This window comes from Nerophis lumbriciformis, linkage group LG09, assembly GCF_033978685.3.
Source record: "Nerophis lumbriciformis linkage group LG09, RoL_Nlum_v2.1, whole genome shotgun sequence".
NCBI lineage: Eukaryota > Metazoa > Chordata > Actinopteri > Syngnathiformes > Syngnathidae > Nerophis > Nerophis lumbriciformis.
Genome location: NC_084556.2, coordinates 47100247 through 47115000, shown reverse-complemented (window position 1 = coordinate 47115000; position 14754 = coordinate 47100247). Strand labels below are relative to the sequence as shown.

General features: G+C 40.2%; 2 protein-coding genes and 1 long non-coding RNA gene across 8 annotated transcripts in view; 2 read left to right on the top strand and 1 right to left on the bottom strand.

The window, feature by feature from the left end:
- Positions 1–3059, top strand: part of mks1 (MKS transition zone complex subunit 1) — a 30396-nt gene extending 27337 nt beyond the window's left edge. For all 4 annotated transcript variants that reach the window (XM_061963057.2, XM_061963059.2, XM_061963058.2 and 1 more), the window contains 4 exons: positions 1158–1291; positions 1370–1452; positions 1523–1620; positions 1699–3059. In XM_061963057.2, coding sequence (XP_061819041.1) covers positions 1158–1291; positions 1370–1452; positions 1523–1620; positions 1699–1790 — 407 coding nt within the window. In that variant the 3' untranslated portion in view covers positions 1791–3059. The remainder of the gene's footprint in view (positions 1–1157; positions 1292–1369; positions 1453–1522; positions 1621–1698) is intronic.
- The window catches only part of LOC133607972 (uncharacterized), a 14975-nt gene extending 9315 nt beyond the window's left edge, over positions 1–5660 (bottom strand). Inside the window, exon 1 of the long non-coding RNA XR_009815471.2 lies at positions 5347–5660. This is a non-coding gene — a long non-coding RNA (uncharacterized lncRNA). The remainder of the gene's footprint in view (positions 1–5346) is intronic.
- The window catches only part of ap2b1 (adaptor related protein complex 2 subunit beta 1), a 47596-nt gene continuing 38234 nt past the window's right edge, over positions 5393–14754 (top strand). Inside the window, exons 1-4 of one of the 3 annotated variants that reach the window (XM_061963053.2) lie at positions 5393–5530; positions 9807–9861; positions 9946–10051; positions 10151–10286. In XM_061963053.2, the coding sequence (XP_061819037.1) occupies positions 9825–9861; positions 9946–10051; positions 10151–10286 (279 nt within the window). In that variant the 5' untranslated portion in view covers positions 5393–5530; positions 9807–9824. Of the gene's footprint in view, positions 5531–5650; positions 5890–9796; positions 9862–9945; positions 10052–10150; positions 10287–14754 lie in introns of those variants that run through there. The other 2 variants (XM_061963054.2, XM_061963055.2) reach the window with 2 other exon arrangements.

Below are 14754 nucleotides of genomic sequence, written 5' to 3'. Positions count from 1 at the left end.
TTCATATGACCAATCATTCTCCAGTGTAGCAACGTTGTAGCCATCTTACCTCGGACATCTAGCCTCAATCATTACATTGATGTCAATGGTACATGTACTCATTAAATTACCATAACTTGCTCGATTTTCTGTTGCTGTACCTGTTGAAATGACCTCTTTCGCTTTAAAAAAAAAAAAGACTTAATTGTGCAACATAGTTGTGTAGGATCAGTGTTAGTCAGTTCTCTGATTATTTTAAACTGTTTCAGAATACATTATTAAAAGCTATTTTTAACATTTTAAAAACAAAATTCAAAGAGTATTTCATTAATTTTATGGCTGAATCAAAAGAAATTCCATAAATTAGAAAACAAATGTTCAAGAAGAAGTGAAAATATAAAATAATGTTATGGTTGGATGTTATTGCTGGTGGACCAGTTCTGGCTAAAAGATGTGATTATGGTGTTTGTTGTCTTATTATTTATTTGGGTCACATTTTGTATTACCCTGTATTGTGTTTACGTGGTATGAAATAACCTTCATCAGCGCGCGACATTTTTGTATCCACTTCTTCCTCCGTAAATCTTGATACATATTGACGATGACCCGCCCTGCTATACTTCTGATTGGCTCTGAGCATTTTTCAGCATTTTCGCCTGACCAATCAGAAAGAAGGGGCCGTCTAAGCATACCCGCCCCAAAGTGCCAAAAAGAAACATGACAGCGCGAGGACAGATGCCAGGAGTACACAGAGAGCGCGCAGAAAGGCGTCGCGCGCGCGTGCAGAAAGGCGTCGCGCGCGCGCAAAAAGGCACCACGCGCGCGCAAAAAGGGTGTCGCGCGCGCGCACGAAGTGGAGAATCAGCGCGCGATAACAGTTTTTATGCGCTCGGATTTTTGGCACTAATGTGACGCCATAACTTATGCAGATCCCGAATACAGATCAGCAGGTACCAGAAGGTAACAAAAGTTGCTTTTGCATAATATTGCGAAACAAAACGGCAGATAATATGTCTTAGCTTATACACACACCATAATAATACTTGTGTATTGAAGCACAGTACAATCCATCAATGGTGGTGGTCTGGAACCATACAATGCTAATGTCTTTTCAAGAAAATAGCATTGTGATATTACCAATAATTGTAGAAATCTTTCCTTGCTCGTGCGCTCTGCAGGTCGACACACGCTCACGTGTCACACGTGGCGACCCCTCCAGACGGGCACAGTCTCGGCAATGCGACGCTTCTTCATCGGAGGTTCCCCGGAGCTGGAAGACCCGAGCTACGTGAGGATGCCAGGACATTTCAAGGTGGGCACTTTTGCCGGTTGACTTCTTCTGAATGCACGATTGTGCAAAAACACGTTTGTTTTCATGGAATAATTACAGGGGGAGCGGCTAAGTCGCTTTGGCTTTTGTACTGAAAGCTCTGGAAGTGTGACCTTTAATCTTCACTGCATCCAGCAATCCAAGTAAGGGCTAGCGGCACCGAAGTAAAACACCAGTTATCTACTTGACACCTTGGCCTGCATTTTGTTGCAGGGCCTTTGTGGACTCCAGCACGTTGAGAAGAAGGAAGCACTATGTCGCCGACCACACCCACGGATTTAGTCATCACGATACTCTCATGAGCACCATGGGTAAGCAGACAACTTATAAATGGCTGTGTAATAAATTATATGAATCGTTGGATTTACGGGACTCTTTTGCTCTGCCAGAGGCGTTTCAACGGGCCAGAAGAAAAATGCAAGATGTCCGAGAAAGTCTTCCCAGAGACTTCATCGCCTCCGCCTCCCAACTCCAAATTTGATGTCCTGCTCAGGAGCAAAAATCAGTGTAACAAAATCTTCTTTGCCGTGACGGGCCAATGTATGATTGTTTGTGATACAAACACATAGGAGAAAGTCATTTGTAGTAATATTTGCTGCACTGTAACATTTTCACTCATGACATTTTGTAATATAAAGTCCATAAATCATGTAAGTAGCGACTTGATTATGTTAAAAGTAAGCTAGTTATTTTATTGCAGGGGATGTCCAAACTTTTTCACATTGAAAAATGAAAGCATCCCATTTGTATATATTACATTTTCAAAACCAATGCAATATATAGATTGTATTAACCTTTAGGGATCCTCTCAAGATTGGTCGGAAAAGTCTCAGTCATAAAAATATTAAAAATAAGTCATATATTATTTATTTATTTATTTAAATTATTCAATGTTCAAATTTCTAGATCAATTTCAGGTCTATCTGTCGATATAAAGCATACTTGCCAACCCTCCCGGATTTTCCGGGAGACTCCCGAAATTCAGCGCCTCTCCCGAAAACCTCCCGGGACAAATTTCTCCCGAAAAACTCCCGAAATTCAGGCGGAGCTGGAGGCCACGCCCCCTCCAGCTCCATGCGGACCTGAGTGACGTGTTGACAACACACAACAGCGTCTGCCGTAAACAGCAATGTTGTGACACTTTTAAACAGGACAATACTGCCATCTACTGTACATGCATATGTGACCCACCCATAATGTGTCACATTTTTGTGTTGATTTATTTATTTTATTTTGTGGTTTGAATTCGTTTTTGGAGCTGTCATTCCACATTTATCAGTATTCACATTGGTCAGTAGGGGGCAGTAGGGCGTTTCTTCCCAATTGAATGCTATCACCTGCAGACCGGAAGTGTCTTGTCATTCTGATGAGAGCGACCAGTCTGTGAACAATTGAAACGTCCTGTGTGCTTTTTCCTCCTGTATAACAAGTTAGTTTTGGTGAATCAACTCACTGAATAATATCCATGTGATCTTTATAAGTTTAAGTACACATTCTGATGGTGGAGCCTAACTCTAAAGTGTTTGTGAGTTGTAGTTTGTATTTGTGAATGAATCCAGTGCACAGCTGCAGTAATCAATACAAAAAGGCGACGTGAGTGCGCAATGTAATTAGAGCTCCCGTTTTCTTATTGATTTTATAATGTATATTTGTATAATGTGTGTGTTCTGAAATAGTGACAGAAAATAGAACAAGGATGGACAATTCAACCCTTAACTCAACAATGAGTAGATGAGTGTTGTGTGTGTATATGTGTAAATAAATGAACACTGAAATTCAAGTATTTCTCTTATATATATATATATATATATATATATATATATATATATATATATATATATATATATATATATATATATATATATATATAGCTAGAATTCACTGAAAGTCAAGTATTTCTTATATATATATATACATATATAACCACGCCCCCCGCCCCACCCCCACCCCCACCCCCGACCACGCCCCCACCCCCCGAAATCGGAGGTCTCAAGGTTGGCAAGTATGATATAAAGTCATAAAAGAAACCCCTGTTTTTGAAGGCAAAAACATGAAATATGCAACATTTTCCCCCAAAATAATTTTAAAGTGAAATATTTCATGTGGAGTCTAAATAGATCAATAATTCATCATTTCATTTTAAGTCATTGTTTTTCGAGGAATTACAGTTTAAAAAAAAAAAAACACACAAAAAGGCCCCACTCACAAGTGTTAAAAATATATATATTTTTTACTTTAAACACTTAAGTCTCTTCTATATCAGATGTGTCCAAACTAAGGCCCGCGAGACATCACAATTTTAACAAGATTGGCCCGCGGCGTGTTTTTGCCTCAATTTAGTTCCATGTGAATCAATTAGGAGTGATCTTTTTATTTTATTTTATTTTATTTTTGTGTGTAAATGTGTATGATTGTTAAATATGTATAATATGTACTGTTAAACTGGTCACACAAAATGGTTAATGGTTGATGGTTGATTATATGACCGAAATAAACTTATTTCATTCATTCATCTTGCCACCTTTTGTGGGCGAAGTTAGAAATGATGGTCAATGACCATGAGTTTAATTTGAAAGGGACTTGAGCACAGCAGCAATGTATATGACCCAATCCAAACAGCTTGTGGTATAAATGACCAACAAATAAAGTCAACACACGGTCGCACTTTACACACCTCCTCCTCATTGAACTTAATGGACATTGTAAAACATGGTCAATATAATTCAAACATTACAAATATATAAATTCACGACAGTGCAAAGGGTGATATACAAATATTGGAATAATAATAATAACTCTGCACTTCCCTATTTTTGGCACATTATAGCTGCTTGATACATCTGATTACAAAACTATAAGGAGGTCGTAAAAAAGGTAAGAGTTGAACTTTCATATATTCCTAATATTCAATGTTTTATCGCTTATACTTTTATCGAGGGCCACATCACAGTTATGGTTGCCTTCAGAGGGCTGCTTGTAAATGAATAATATATCAATATAAATGTGTGTATATGTAATACATGTACTGTATATAATTGCATATGCATTTGATTATCTTTTTTTACACACACGCCTTTTTAACAGCATTAACACTGTAAATGGAATGGAAAAACCACTGTTTTTTAATGGTAAAATTCATGCAAAAGAGCTGCCAGTTTTTACTGTAAAATCTTTGGTTGTTGTTTTTATAGTGTATTACTGTTTATGGAAAATGGTACCAAAGTTGTTTTGACTGTAAAAAAACTAGCAGCTCAGTTGTCAAAAAATGGTAATTTTTACAGTGTACAATTTGATGGGTAATCAGAGGTCAAGCAGATATTTAAGTATTCATTTTTATTTTGACAAAATTAGAACATATGACAACCTAATATTTTGTATTATTAGATAATGTTAAAGTTTAAAAGATATGCAATTGCGTGCAGTACTACTGTATGTTTTAATGTCAAAAGGAAAAGAACAAATACATATAGTAGGAAAATATAACGTACTTTATTAATGCACCCAAAAAAAGGGACAAACTGTAGAAAATGGATGGATGGATGGATTTCCAGGCTTTTGCGGGCCACATAAAAGGATTTGGCCCCCGGGCTTTGAGTTGGACACATGTGGCATACAGCATGATGCAACGATAGAGAGGTTGCAAAAAAGGTATTGAATAGGATAATAAAAATGGATGTATAAAATAATAATAAATGATGATGGAATATTACAGAAATATTACTGAAACGCAAATGTATTTTAAACTGCCTTTAAAAATGTCCACAAAAGGGGCAGCTTGAAGATTTTTACTTAAATCCTTAACTTTTCAGGTCCATATGGATTATAAAAAGTTAATGGATTGAATTATTTTATTTTTATTGTAAACGTTACGTACGGTATACTAAACAGGCCTTTTGTCAATGCCGTGGTGCCTTCGCAAACAGTGGGAAAGTACCATTGCCAGCAGTCAAACCAGTTGAGAACAGCAGAAAATCGACTTATACTCACGTAAAAAAAAAAGAAAAGCTAATGTAAAATTGATTCGGATTGTTACTTACATTTTTCGATGTGAATTTCGACTTGATGCCACTACTTCATCGCGTCGTGGATCAGGAAAAGCGAAGTGGTCCCTGAACGTCTCATCGATTCACACATTCTCCATCTTCCTCCGACCGGGCAAAGGACTAACCTTCGTCCTGCGCACATTTTGAAAGATTTGACCGATCGTCATCCCTCATTCCGGTATGTGAATGCTCCTACTTTGTCGAAATGTAAACAAAACGAACGCTTGGCTTTGGGTTTGCGTTTTCAGATCACGTCCGCATACGTTTAGTCACGACCGCAGAGATGTTGTCATCCAGCGCCAATGGAAAGTGGGCCAGCGGGGCTCTGCTTCTTTGATGCCGCATCTAACCTTTTAAAAAGACCCACATAAAAAAACACAAATAAGTAATTCCCGTGTCTTGTCCGACATTTATTTTCGACTGTGTTCGCGTTGGATGGAGATCGGACAAGTCGCATACTGACGCCTTTAGCATTAGCGTTAGCATTAGCAAACATCTGGCAGGCTTCATTTCAGACAAAAATGACGTTCGAGCGAGGTGAAACTTTTGTGTTGTGTCGCCCACAGATGCATTGTTCGTGTCACATGAAGATTTAGTAAACATTTACTGTGATATTAATGACATTAGCGACTAAGCTTTAGTGTGGGACACTCTATTAAGTACACCTAGGACACTCCATTAGGTACACCGGTCTCGTTCCAACACAAGAGATTTTGACTGACTGGGGTGTTTAAAGTGTCTATTTGGTCTTACAACATTTCTCTTCGTGAACGAGTTGGTCAAAATTCAGTTTTTTTTATTTAGAAGAGACATAACATGTCACTAATTGTACATCTGGTTGAGAAAGACTCGAATATAACTGACATGGGTACTCCAAAAAGACTCGATGTTCACTGACTCTCGGGTACTTGACGAAGACTTGATTTTCACAGACTCAGAAGTACATGACCAAGACTCTAGTTTCACTGACTCGGGGTACTTGACAAAGACTCGATTTTCATTTACTCACGGGTAGCCCATAAAAATTTTGATTTTCACTTGACTCAATTTTCACTGACTCGTGGGTACTCTACAAAGACTCGATTTTATCTGATTCTCGGGTACCACAACAAGACTGAGGTTTTCACTGACTCCTGGGTACTTGACAAAGACTCGATTTTACCTGACTCAAAGATTAGATTTTACTAACTCACAGGCACATGACAAAGATGTGATTTTTACTTATTCCCAGGTTCTTCACCGACTCACAGGTACTCCACAAAGACTCAATTTTCACAGACTTTAGGGTACTTTACAAAGACTCGACTTTCACCGACACAAGGGCGCATGACAAAGACTCTGTTTTCACTGACTCACAGGTACTTGACAAAGATTCAATTTCACTGAATCACGGATAATACAAAAAGACTCCCAATTTTCACTGACTCATCTGTACCTGATAAACATTCAATTTTCACTGACCCACAGGTACCTGACAAAGACTCGATTTTCATTTACTCACGGGTAGCCGACAACAATTAGATTTTCACTTGACAAAGGCTCAATTTTCACTGACTCACAGGTGTTCCGCAAAGACTAATTTTTCACAGACTCAAGGGTACTTGACAAAGACTCGGCTTTCACTGACTCACGAGCGCTTGACAAAGATTCAATTTTACCAATTTTATCCCACAAAGATTAGATTTTCACTGACTCACGGGCACATGACAAATATGTGATTTTTACTGATTCCAAGGTACTTCACTGACTTACGGGTACTCCACAAAGACTCCATTTTCACAGACTCTAAGGTACTTGACAAAGACTCGACTTTCACCGACTCACGGGCGCTTGACAATTACTCGGTTTTCACTGACTCATCTGTACCTGATAAACATTCATTTTTCACTGACTCACAGGTACCTGACAAAGACTCGATTTTCATTTACTCACGGGTAGCCGACAACAATTAGATTTTCACTTGACAAAGGCTCAATTTTCACTGACTCACAGGTGTTCCGCAAAGACTCATTTTTCACAGACTCAAGGGTACTTGACAAAGACTCGGCTTTCACTGACTCACGAGCGCTTGACAAAGATTCAATTTTACCTGACTCCCCGGTATCCCACAAAGATTAGATTTTCACTGACTCACGGGCACATGACAAATATGGGATTTTTACTGATTCCAAGGTACTTCACTGACTTACGGGTACTCCACAAAGACTCCATTTTCACAGACTCTAAGGTACTTGACAAAGACTCTGCTTTCACCGACTCACGGGCGCTTGACAAAGACTCTGTTTTCACTGACTCATCTGTACTTGATAAACATTCATTTTTCACTGACTCACAGGTACCTGACAAAGACTTGATTTTCATTTACTCACAGGTAGCCCATAACAATTAGATTTTCACTTGACAAAGACAACATTTTCACTGACTCATGGGTACTCTACAAAGACTACATTTTCACTGATTCCCAGGTACCACAACAAGACTCAGGTTTTCACTGACTCCTGGGTACTCGACAAAAACTCGATTTTACCTGACTCCCAGGTACCTCACAAAGATTAGATTTTCACTGACTCGCGGGCCCATGACAAAAATGTGATTTTTACTGACTCCCAGGTACTTACTTTACTGACTCACGAGTAATCCAGAAAATCTAAATTTTCACAGACTCAAGAGTACTTGACAAAGACTCGACTTTCACCAACTGACGGGCGCTTGACAAAGACTCTGTTTTAATTTACTCACGGGTAGCCCACAACTATTAGGTTTTCACTTGACAAAGACTCAATTTTCACTGACTCATGGGTACTCTACAAAGACTCGATTTTACCAGGTACCCCACAAGGATTAGAATTTTCCTGACTCACGGGCACATGACAAAGATGTGATTTTTACTGACTCCCAGGTACTTCACTGACTCACGGGTAATCCACAAAGACTCCATTTTCACAGACTCAAGGGTATTTGACAAAGACTCGACTTTCACCGACTCACAGGCGCTTGATAAAGACTCGGTTTTCATTTACTCACAGGTAGCCCACAAAAATTTGATTTTCCCTTGACAAAGACTCAATTTTTACTGACTCATAGGTACTCTACAAAGACTCGATTTTCACTATTTCTCGGGTACCACAGTGAGACTCAGGTTTTCACTGACTCCTGGGTACTTTACAAAGGCTCGATTTTACCTGACAGATGAGATTTTGACTGACTCACGCGTACATGAAAAAGATGTGATTTTTTTACTGACTGCCAGGTACTTCACTGACTCACGGGTAATCCAAAAAGACTACATTTTCGCAGACTCGAGGGTACTTGACAAAGTCTCGACTTTCACCGGCTCATGGCCGCTTGACAAAGACTCGGTTTTCACTGACTCACAGGTGCTTGACAAAGACTCGATTTTCATATACACACGGGTAGCCCACAACAATTAGATTTTCACTTGACAAGGACTCAATTTTCACTGACTCATAGGTACTCTACAAAGACTCGATTTTCACTATTTCTCGGGTACCACAGCGAGACTCAGGTTTTCACTGACTCCTGGGTACTTTACAAAGACGCGATTTGACATGACAGGTTAGATTTCACTGACTCACGCGTACATGAAAAATATTTTTTTACTGACTGCCAGGTACTTCACTGACTCACGGGTAATCCACAAAGACTCCATTTTCACAGACTCGAGGGTACTCGACAAAGACTCAACTTTCACCGGCTCACGGGCGCTTGACAAAGGCTCGGTTTTCACTGACTCACGGGTACTTGACAAAGACTCAATTTCACGGAACCACGGGTAATACAAAAAGATTCCGATTTTCACTGATTCATGGGTACTTGACAAAGACTCAATTTCACGGAACCACGGGTAATACAAAAAGACTCCCAATTTTCAAGGGTGAATCAAGGGTGATGGGTTAAATGCAGAGAATAATTTCGCCACACCTAGTGTGTGTGTGACAATCATTGGTACTTTAACTTTAACTTTATTTTCACTGACTCATCTTCACTTGATAAACACTCGATTTTCACTTACTCACAGGTAGTTGACAAAGACTCAATTTAACTGACTCACGGGTAATACAAAAAGACTCAGATTTTCACTGATTCATGGGTACTTGACGAATCCTCGATTTTCACCGACTCACGGGTAATTGACAAAGACTACATTTTTACTGACTCCTGGGTACTCCACAAATACTTCATTTTCACTGACTCTTAGGTACCACAAAAAGACTCAGATTTTCTCTGACTTCCGGGTACTTAACGAAGACTCGACAAAGTCTGGGGGGCAAGTTTTTGTGTGTTTGTGGATGCATTAAAGTATCCAATTTACTTCAGTGCGTCAGTAATAGATATGGTGTTTCCTATCAGTAGTTGCCACCGGTCACTGGCTACTGCAGGAAAGTGTCAAAAGCCTATTTCTTGGTGTTTTACTTTGGTCCAATTTTGTGCAGACTACAAGAACTACAATTATGACTGACTCCAAATATTTCACAACAAACAAAAAAGGTGAGTAAACAAGTTACAGTGCTGTATCGTTCCACGTCAGCAAGCCTGACAGTTAAGTACCAACCTGTGGCCGTCTTCCTTCAGGGGAGATCTTTGAGCTGAAGGCAGAGCTGAACAATGAGAAGAAGGAGAAGCGAAAGGAGGCGGTCAAGAAGGTCATCGCCGCCATGACGGTGGGCAAAGATGTCAGGTAAGTTCCAAAGCAACCGGCTAGATAACCTGTCACGGTTGATTTATTTATTCGAGTGAGCGTCGCTTGAATTCTGAGCGGGTCCTGCTATCGTTGCAGCTCTTTGTTCCCGGATGTGGTCAACTGCATGCAGACCGACAACCTGGAGCTGAAGAAGCTGGTGTACCTCTACTTGATGAACTATGCCAAGAGCCAGCCGGACATGGCCATCATGGCGGTCAATAGCTTCGTCAAGGCAAGGCCACACCACTTTTCTCTGCACATGTCGCTTTTCCACGAGCACAAACGAGCACTAGGAGGTACTATTCTCAAGTACATGGTAACAGGAAAGATACATGACATAAATAAAACACCCACGGTACAGGTAACCCACGGTCTGGTCCCTACTTTGGTTTTTGGGCCAAAGTTCAATCAATCAATCAATGTTTATTTATATAGCCCTAAATCACAAATGTCTCAAAGGGCTGCACAAGCCACAACGACATCCTCGGTACAAAGCCCACATAAGGGCAAGGAAAAACTCACCCCAGTGGGACGTCGATGTGAATGACTATGAGAAACCTTGGAGAGGACCGCATATGTGGGTAACCCCCCCCCTCTAGGGGAGACCGAAAGCAATGGATGTCGAGTGGGTCTGACATAATATTATGAGAGTCCAGTCCATAGTGGATCCAACATAATAGTAAGAGTCCAGTCCATAGTGGGGCCAGCAGGACACCATCCCGAGCGGAGACGGGTCAGCAGCGCAGAGATGTTCCCAGCCGATGCACAGGCGAGCGGTCCACCCCGGGTCCCGACTCTGGACAGCCAGCACTTCATCCGTGGCCACCGGACCTGTGCCCCCCCCCCTCCACAAGGAAAAGGGGAGCAGAGGAGAAAAGAAAAGAAACGGCAGATCAACTGGTCTAACAGGGGGGCTATTTAAAGGCTAGAGTATACAAATGAGTTTTAAGATGGGACTTAAATGCTTCTACTGAGGTAGCATCTCTAATTGTTACCGGGAGGGCATTCCATAGTACTGGAGCCCGAATAGAAAACGCTCTATAGCCCGCAGACTTTTTTTGGGCTCTGGGAATCACTAATAAGCCGGAGTTCTTTGAACGCAGATTTCTTGCCGGGACATATGATACAATGCAATCGACAAGATAGGACGGAGCTAGACCGTGTAGTATTTTATACGTAAGTAGTAAAACCTTAAAGTCACATCTTAAGTGCACAGGAAGCCAGTGCAGGTGAGCCAGTATAGGCGTAATATGATCAAACTTTCTTGTTCTGGTTCTGTTTTGGTAATTTTTTGGTGTAAACATTATTTTCTAGTGCTGGACAATGAAACGATGTCAATAAATATTGCGATAGACACGAAATCGAAATCAATTAAAAAAAATGCGTTCGATAAAAGGTTCGATCATTTTTATTCCTGAAAACGGAAGTTGCAGAGCAAGATTGATTGCATGAAGAAAGGCACTCGCTTTCTGGTAACCAAGCAACGCAGGAAGTGATTACTGAACAGTGGGAGTGACATGCAACATCAGTGTTTCCCACAGGGCAGGCATCTATTTGTGGTGGTGTGGTCAGGGGGCGGGGGGTGGAATATAATTACAACATTTTATGTACATATTTATATACAGATTTGAACAATTAGTTATTCACTGAAATATATTTATTAATTGTGGTTCTTACAAAAAATATATCTTATAAAATATAAAAGCTAAATGTCTCTTAAAGCTCTGCCCCTTTAATTAGTGCATACTAAATAATTTAACTTTAGCCTACTACTACAACCATATTATTTACCAGCAACATAAAGTGAAACAGAGGCAGAGGTGTATGTTTTGTCGTGGCCCTCTCTATAAGGCACATAAGAATATAAATTAGGACCCTTTTCATGAGAAAAGTGCATTTCTGATCTGACCCTGCTTTATTTTTCAGTGTTTGCTGAGTCTCACCTGTTCCCTCCGCCCTAATTTTTCTACTTGCCCGACTTCTCAAATCTACTTGCCCCAATATTTTTACTTGTCCTGCCTAGGTTTTTTTCTGGCTGTGTAGTGCTCATGGCTTATATCTTACTAAAATCCTTCCCGTTGACTATTTACAACACTACACAGTATTTATTATTATTATTATTATTATCTATAATTACATTTAAATGGCATTGCATACATGTAAAATTAAATGCTATTTCACATTATTTGACCAGCAGCAGTTACACCCATCTGAACAGGTCAGCCACCTGTTTAAAGCCCGATCACAGTTGAAATCTTGAAATGAAGGGCCTTTAATGGCCAAAACATTAACCTGGACAACATTTTAACAGCTGGTTGGCTCAGATTTTATTCTTTTCATTGCATTCACATGCTGCAGTGGACAGTGGACATTTTAGCTTGAGTATTAATGTAGTATCTGAAGCACCGTCTCCACGTGTGTTTATTGACAACAGGGTTATAACCTGGACACGTTAGCTCGTCGGTATGAAAACAGGTGATTGTTATTACGTGCGTCTGCCCCGGACCCAGAGTCAAACAGCGGCGGTGTTAATGAAGCAGCGTCAGGCTGCTCACCGTCAGTGAAACGCTCGGTGAAATCGCGGATTAACGTTAAATATATGACGAGCCGCGAGCGATGCAGCTATAACCTATCTACCATAACCTATATTACCCTCGTATTTTGATCCCGTCCGTCTTCGTCTTCTTCGTCTTCGTCTTCTTCTTCTGGCCCACCAGGTGAATTAAGTGCTATTGGCGGAGTTACAATGCATAGTAGGCTACCGACACCTACTGCACCGGAGTTGTAACTACAAGGTACATTCACAGACAGAGTCCCAATGCTTTTATGAGCGGTTGAGCGAGTCAAAAGCCGAAAAATCAATTTGTGGCGGACGTAATTCTTTCGTGGCGGGCCGCCAAAAATAAATGAATGTGTGGGAAACACTGAACATGGAACTGAAGCTTTTCAGGTGGAATTATTTCCCATTCTTGCTTGATGTACAGCTTAAGTTGTTCAACAGTCCGGGGTCTTCGTTGTCGTATTTTATGGTTCATAATGCGCCACACATTTAAAATGGGAGGCAGGTATGGACTACAGGCAAGCTAGTCGAGTACCCGAACTCTTTTACTACGAAGCCACGCTGTTGTAACACGTGCAGAATGTGGCTTGGCATTGTCTTGCTGAAATAAGCAGGGGCGTCCATGATAACGTTGCTTGGATGGCAACATATGTTGCTCCAAAACCTGTATGTACCTTTCAGCATTAATGGTGCCTTTACAGATGTGTAAGTTACCCATGTCTTGGGCACTAATACACCCCCATACCATCACAGATGCTGGCTTTTCAACTTTGCGCCTAGAACAGCCCGGATGGTTCTTTTCCTCTTTGTTCCGGAGGACACGACGTCCACAGTTTCCAAAAACAATTTTAAATGTGGACTTGTCAGACCACAGAACATTTTTACACTTTGCCTCAGTCAATGTTGGCGTTAACTCACTTTTTGTGTCTTTTTACGCATTGAAATCAGAAAGGACGCGCATTTCCGGATTTTTTTTTACTGTATTTTTTACTCCGGTTCGCTTTTTTTATTTATTTTATTGATTATCGCTTTCCGCCGGTGTTTTGTTTATATTTGCCAGTGTTGTGCCAAAATGTGATGCCCTTTTAAAAATTGATTTCCTTCGCGGGTGCTTGCACCGCTCGCTAAACCTGCATTGCTTGGCTTCGTCTGTCCATGAGGGGACTGAGGGGATTATAATCAGAAGAAGGTTTGTAAATGTTTACGTTTACCGGTAATATATTTTATTTTCGAAAAAATATCAATAATTAAACCAATATCGATATCGACCGATACAAATCACTGCGATACAATTTCCAGCTATAACGGCCAGCAAATTTTTTTTTCCTTCTCAAAATTTTTACTTTATTTTTCCTGTCTGCAAAAACTGCATTTTGCAGTAAACAAAGTATAAGCGATCTAGTAAATACTATAATACAAGGTGTCAAATTCAAGGCCCGGGGGCCAGATCATTTTATCTGGCCTGCAAACACCTGGAAATGATATGTGTCAATAAAGTACTTAAAATTTTCTCACTAAACATAATTGATTTTTTTCATTTTGACAGAAAAAATATATGTACTGCTTGAAATTGCATACCTTTTCAACTTTAATATTATCCAATATTGCAACAAATATTACAGTATATTATCATACTTTCCAAACGTGTTTTTGTCTAAATAAAAATACTTAACTTTACAGCAAACTACCCATCAAATTAATAAAAATGACAATACATTTTACGTTCTTTACAGCAATGGTCCCCAACCACCGGGCCGCGGCCCGGTACCGGTCCGTGGATCGATTGGTACCGGGCCGCACAAGAAATAACATTTTTTTTTTTTTTTTTTTTTTTAAATTAAATCAACATAAAAAACACAAGATACACTTACAATTAGTGCACCAACCCAAAAAACCTCCCTCCCCCATTCACACTCATTCGCACAAAAAGCTTGTTTCTTTCTGTTATTAATATTTCTGGTTCCTACATTATATATCAATATATATCAGTGGTTCTTAACCTGGGTTCGATCGAGCCCTAGGGGTTCGGTGAGTCGGGCTCAGGGGTTCGGCGGAGGTCAAAACACACCCGACTCATCGTGTAAATAAAAACTTCTCCCTATCGGCGTATTACGGATACGGCAACAGCAGAAGTCACACT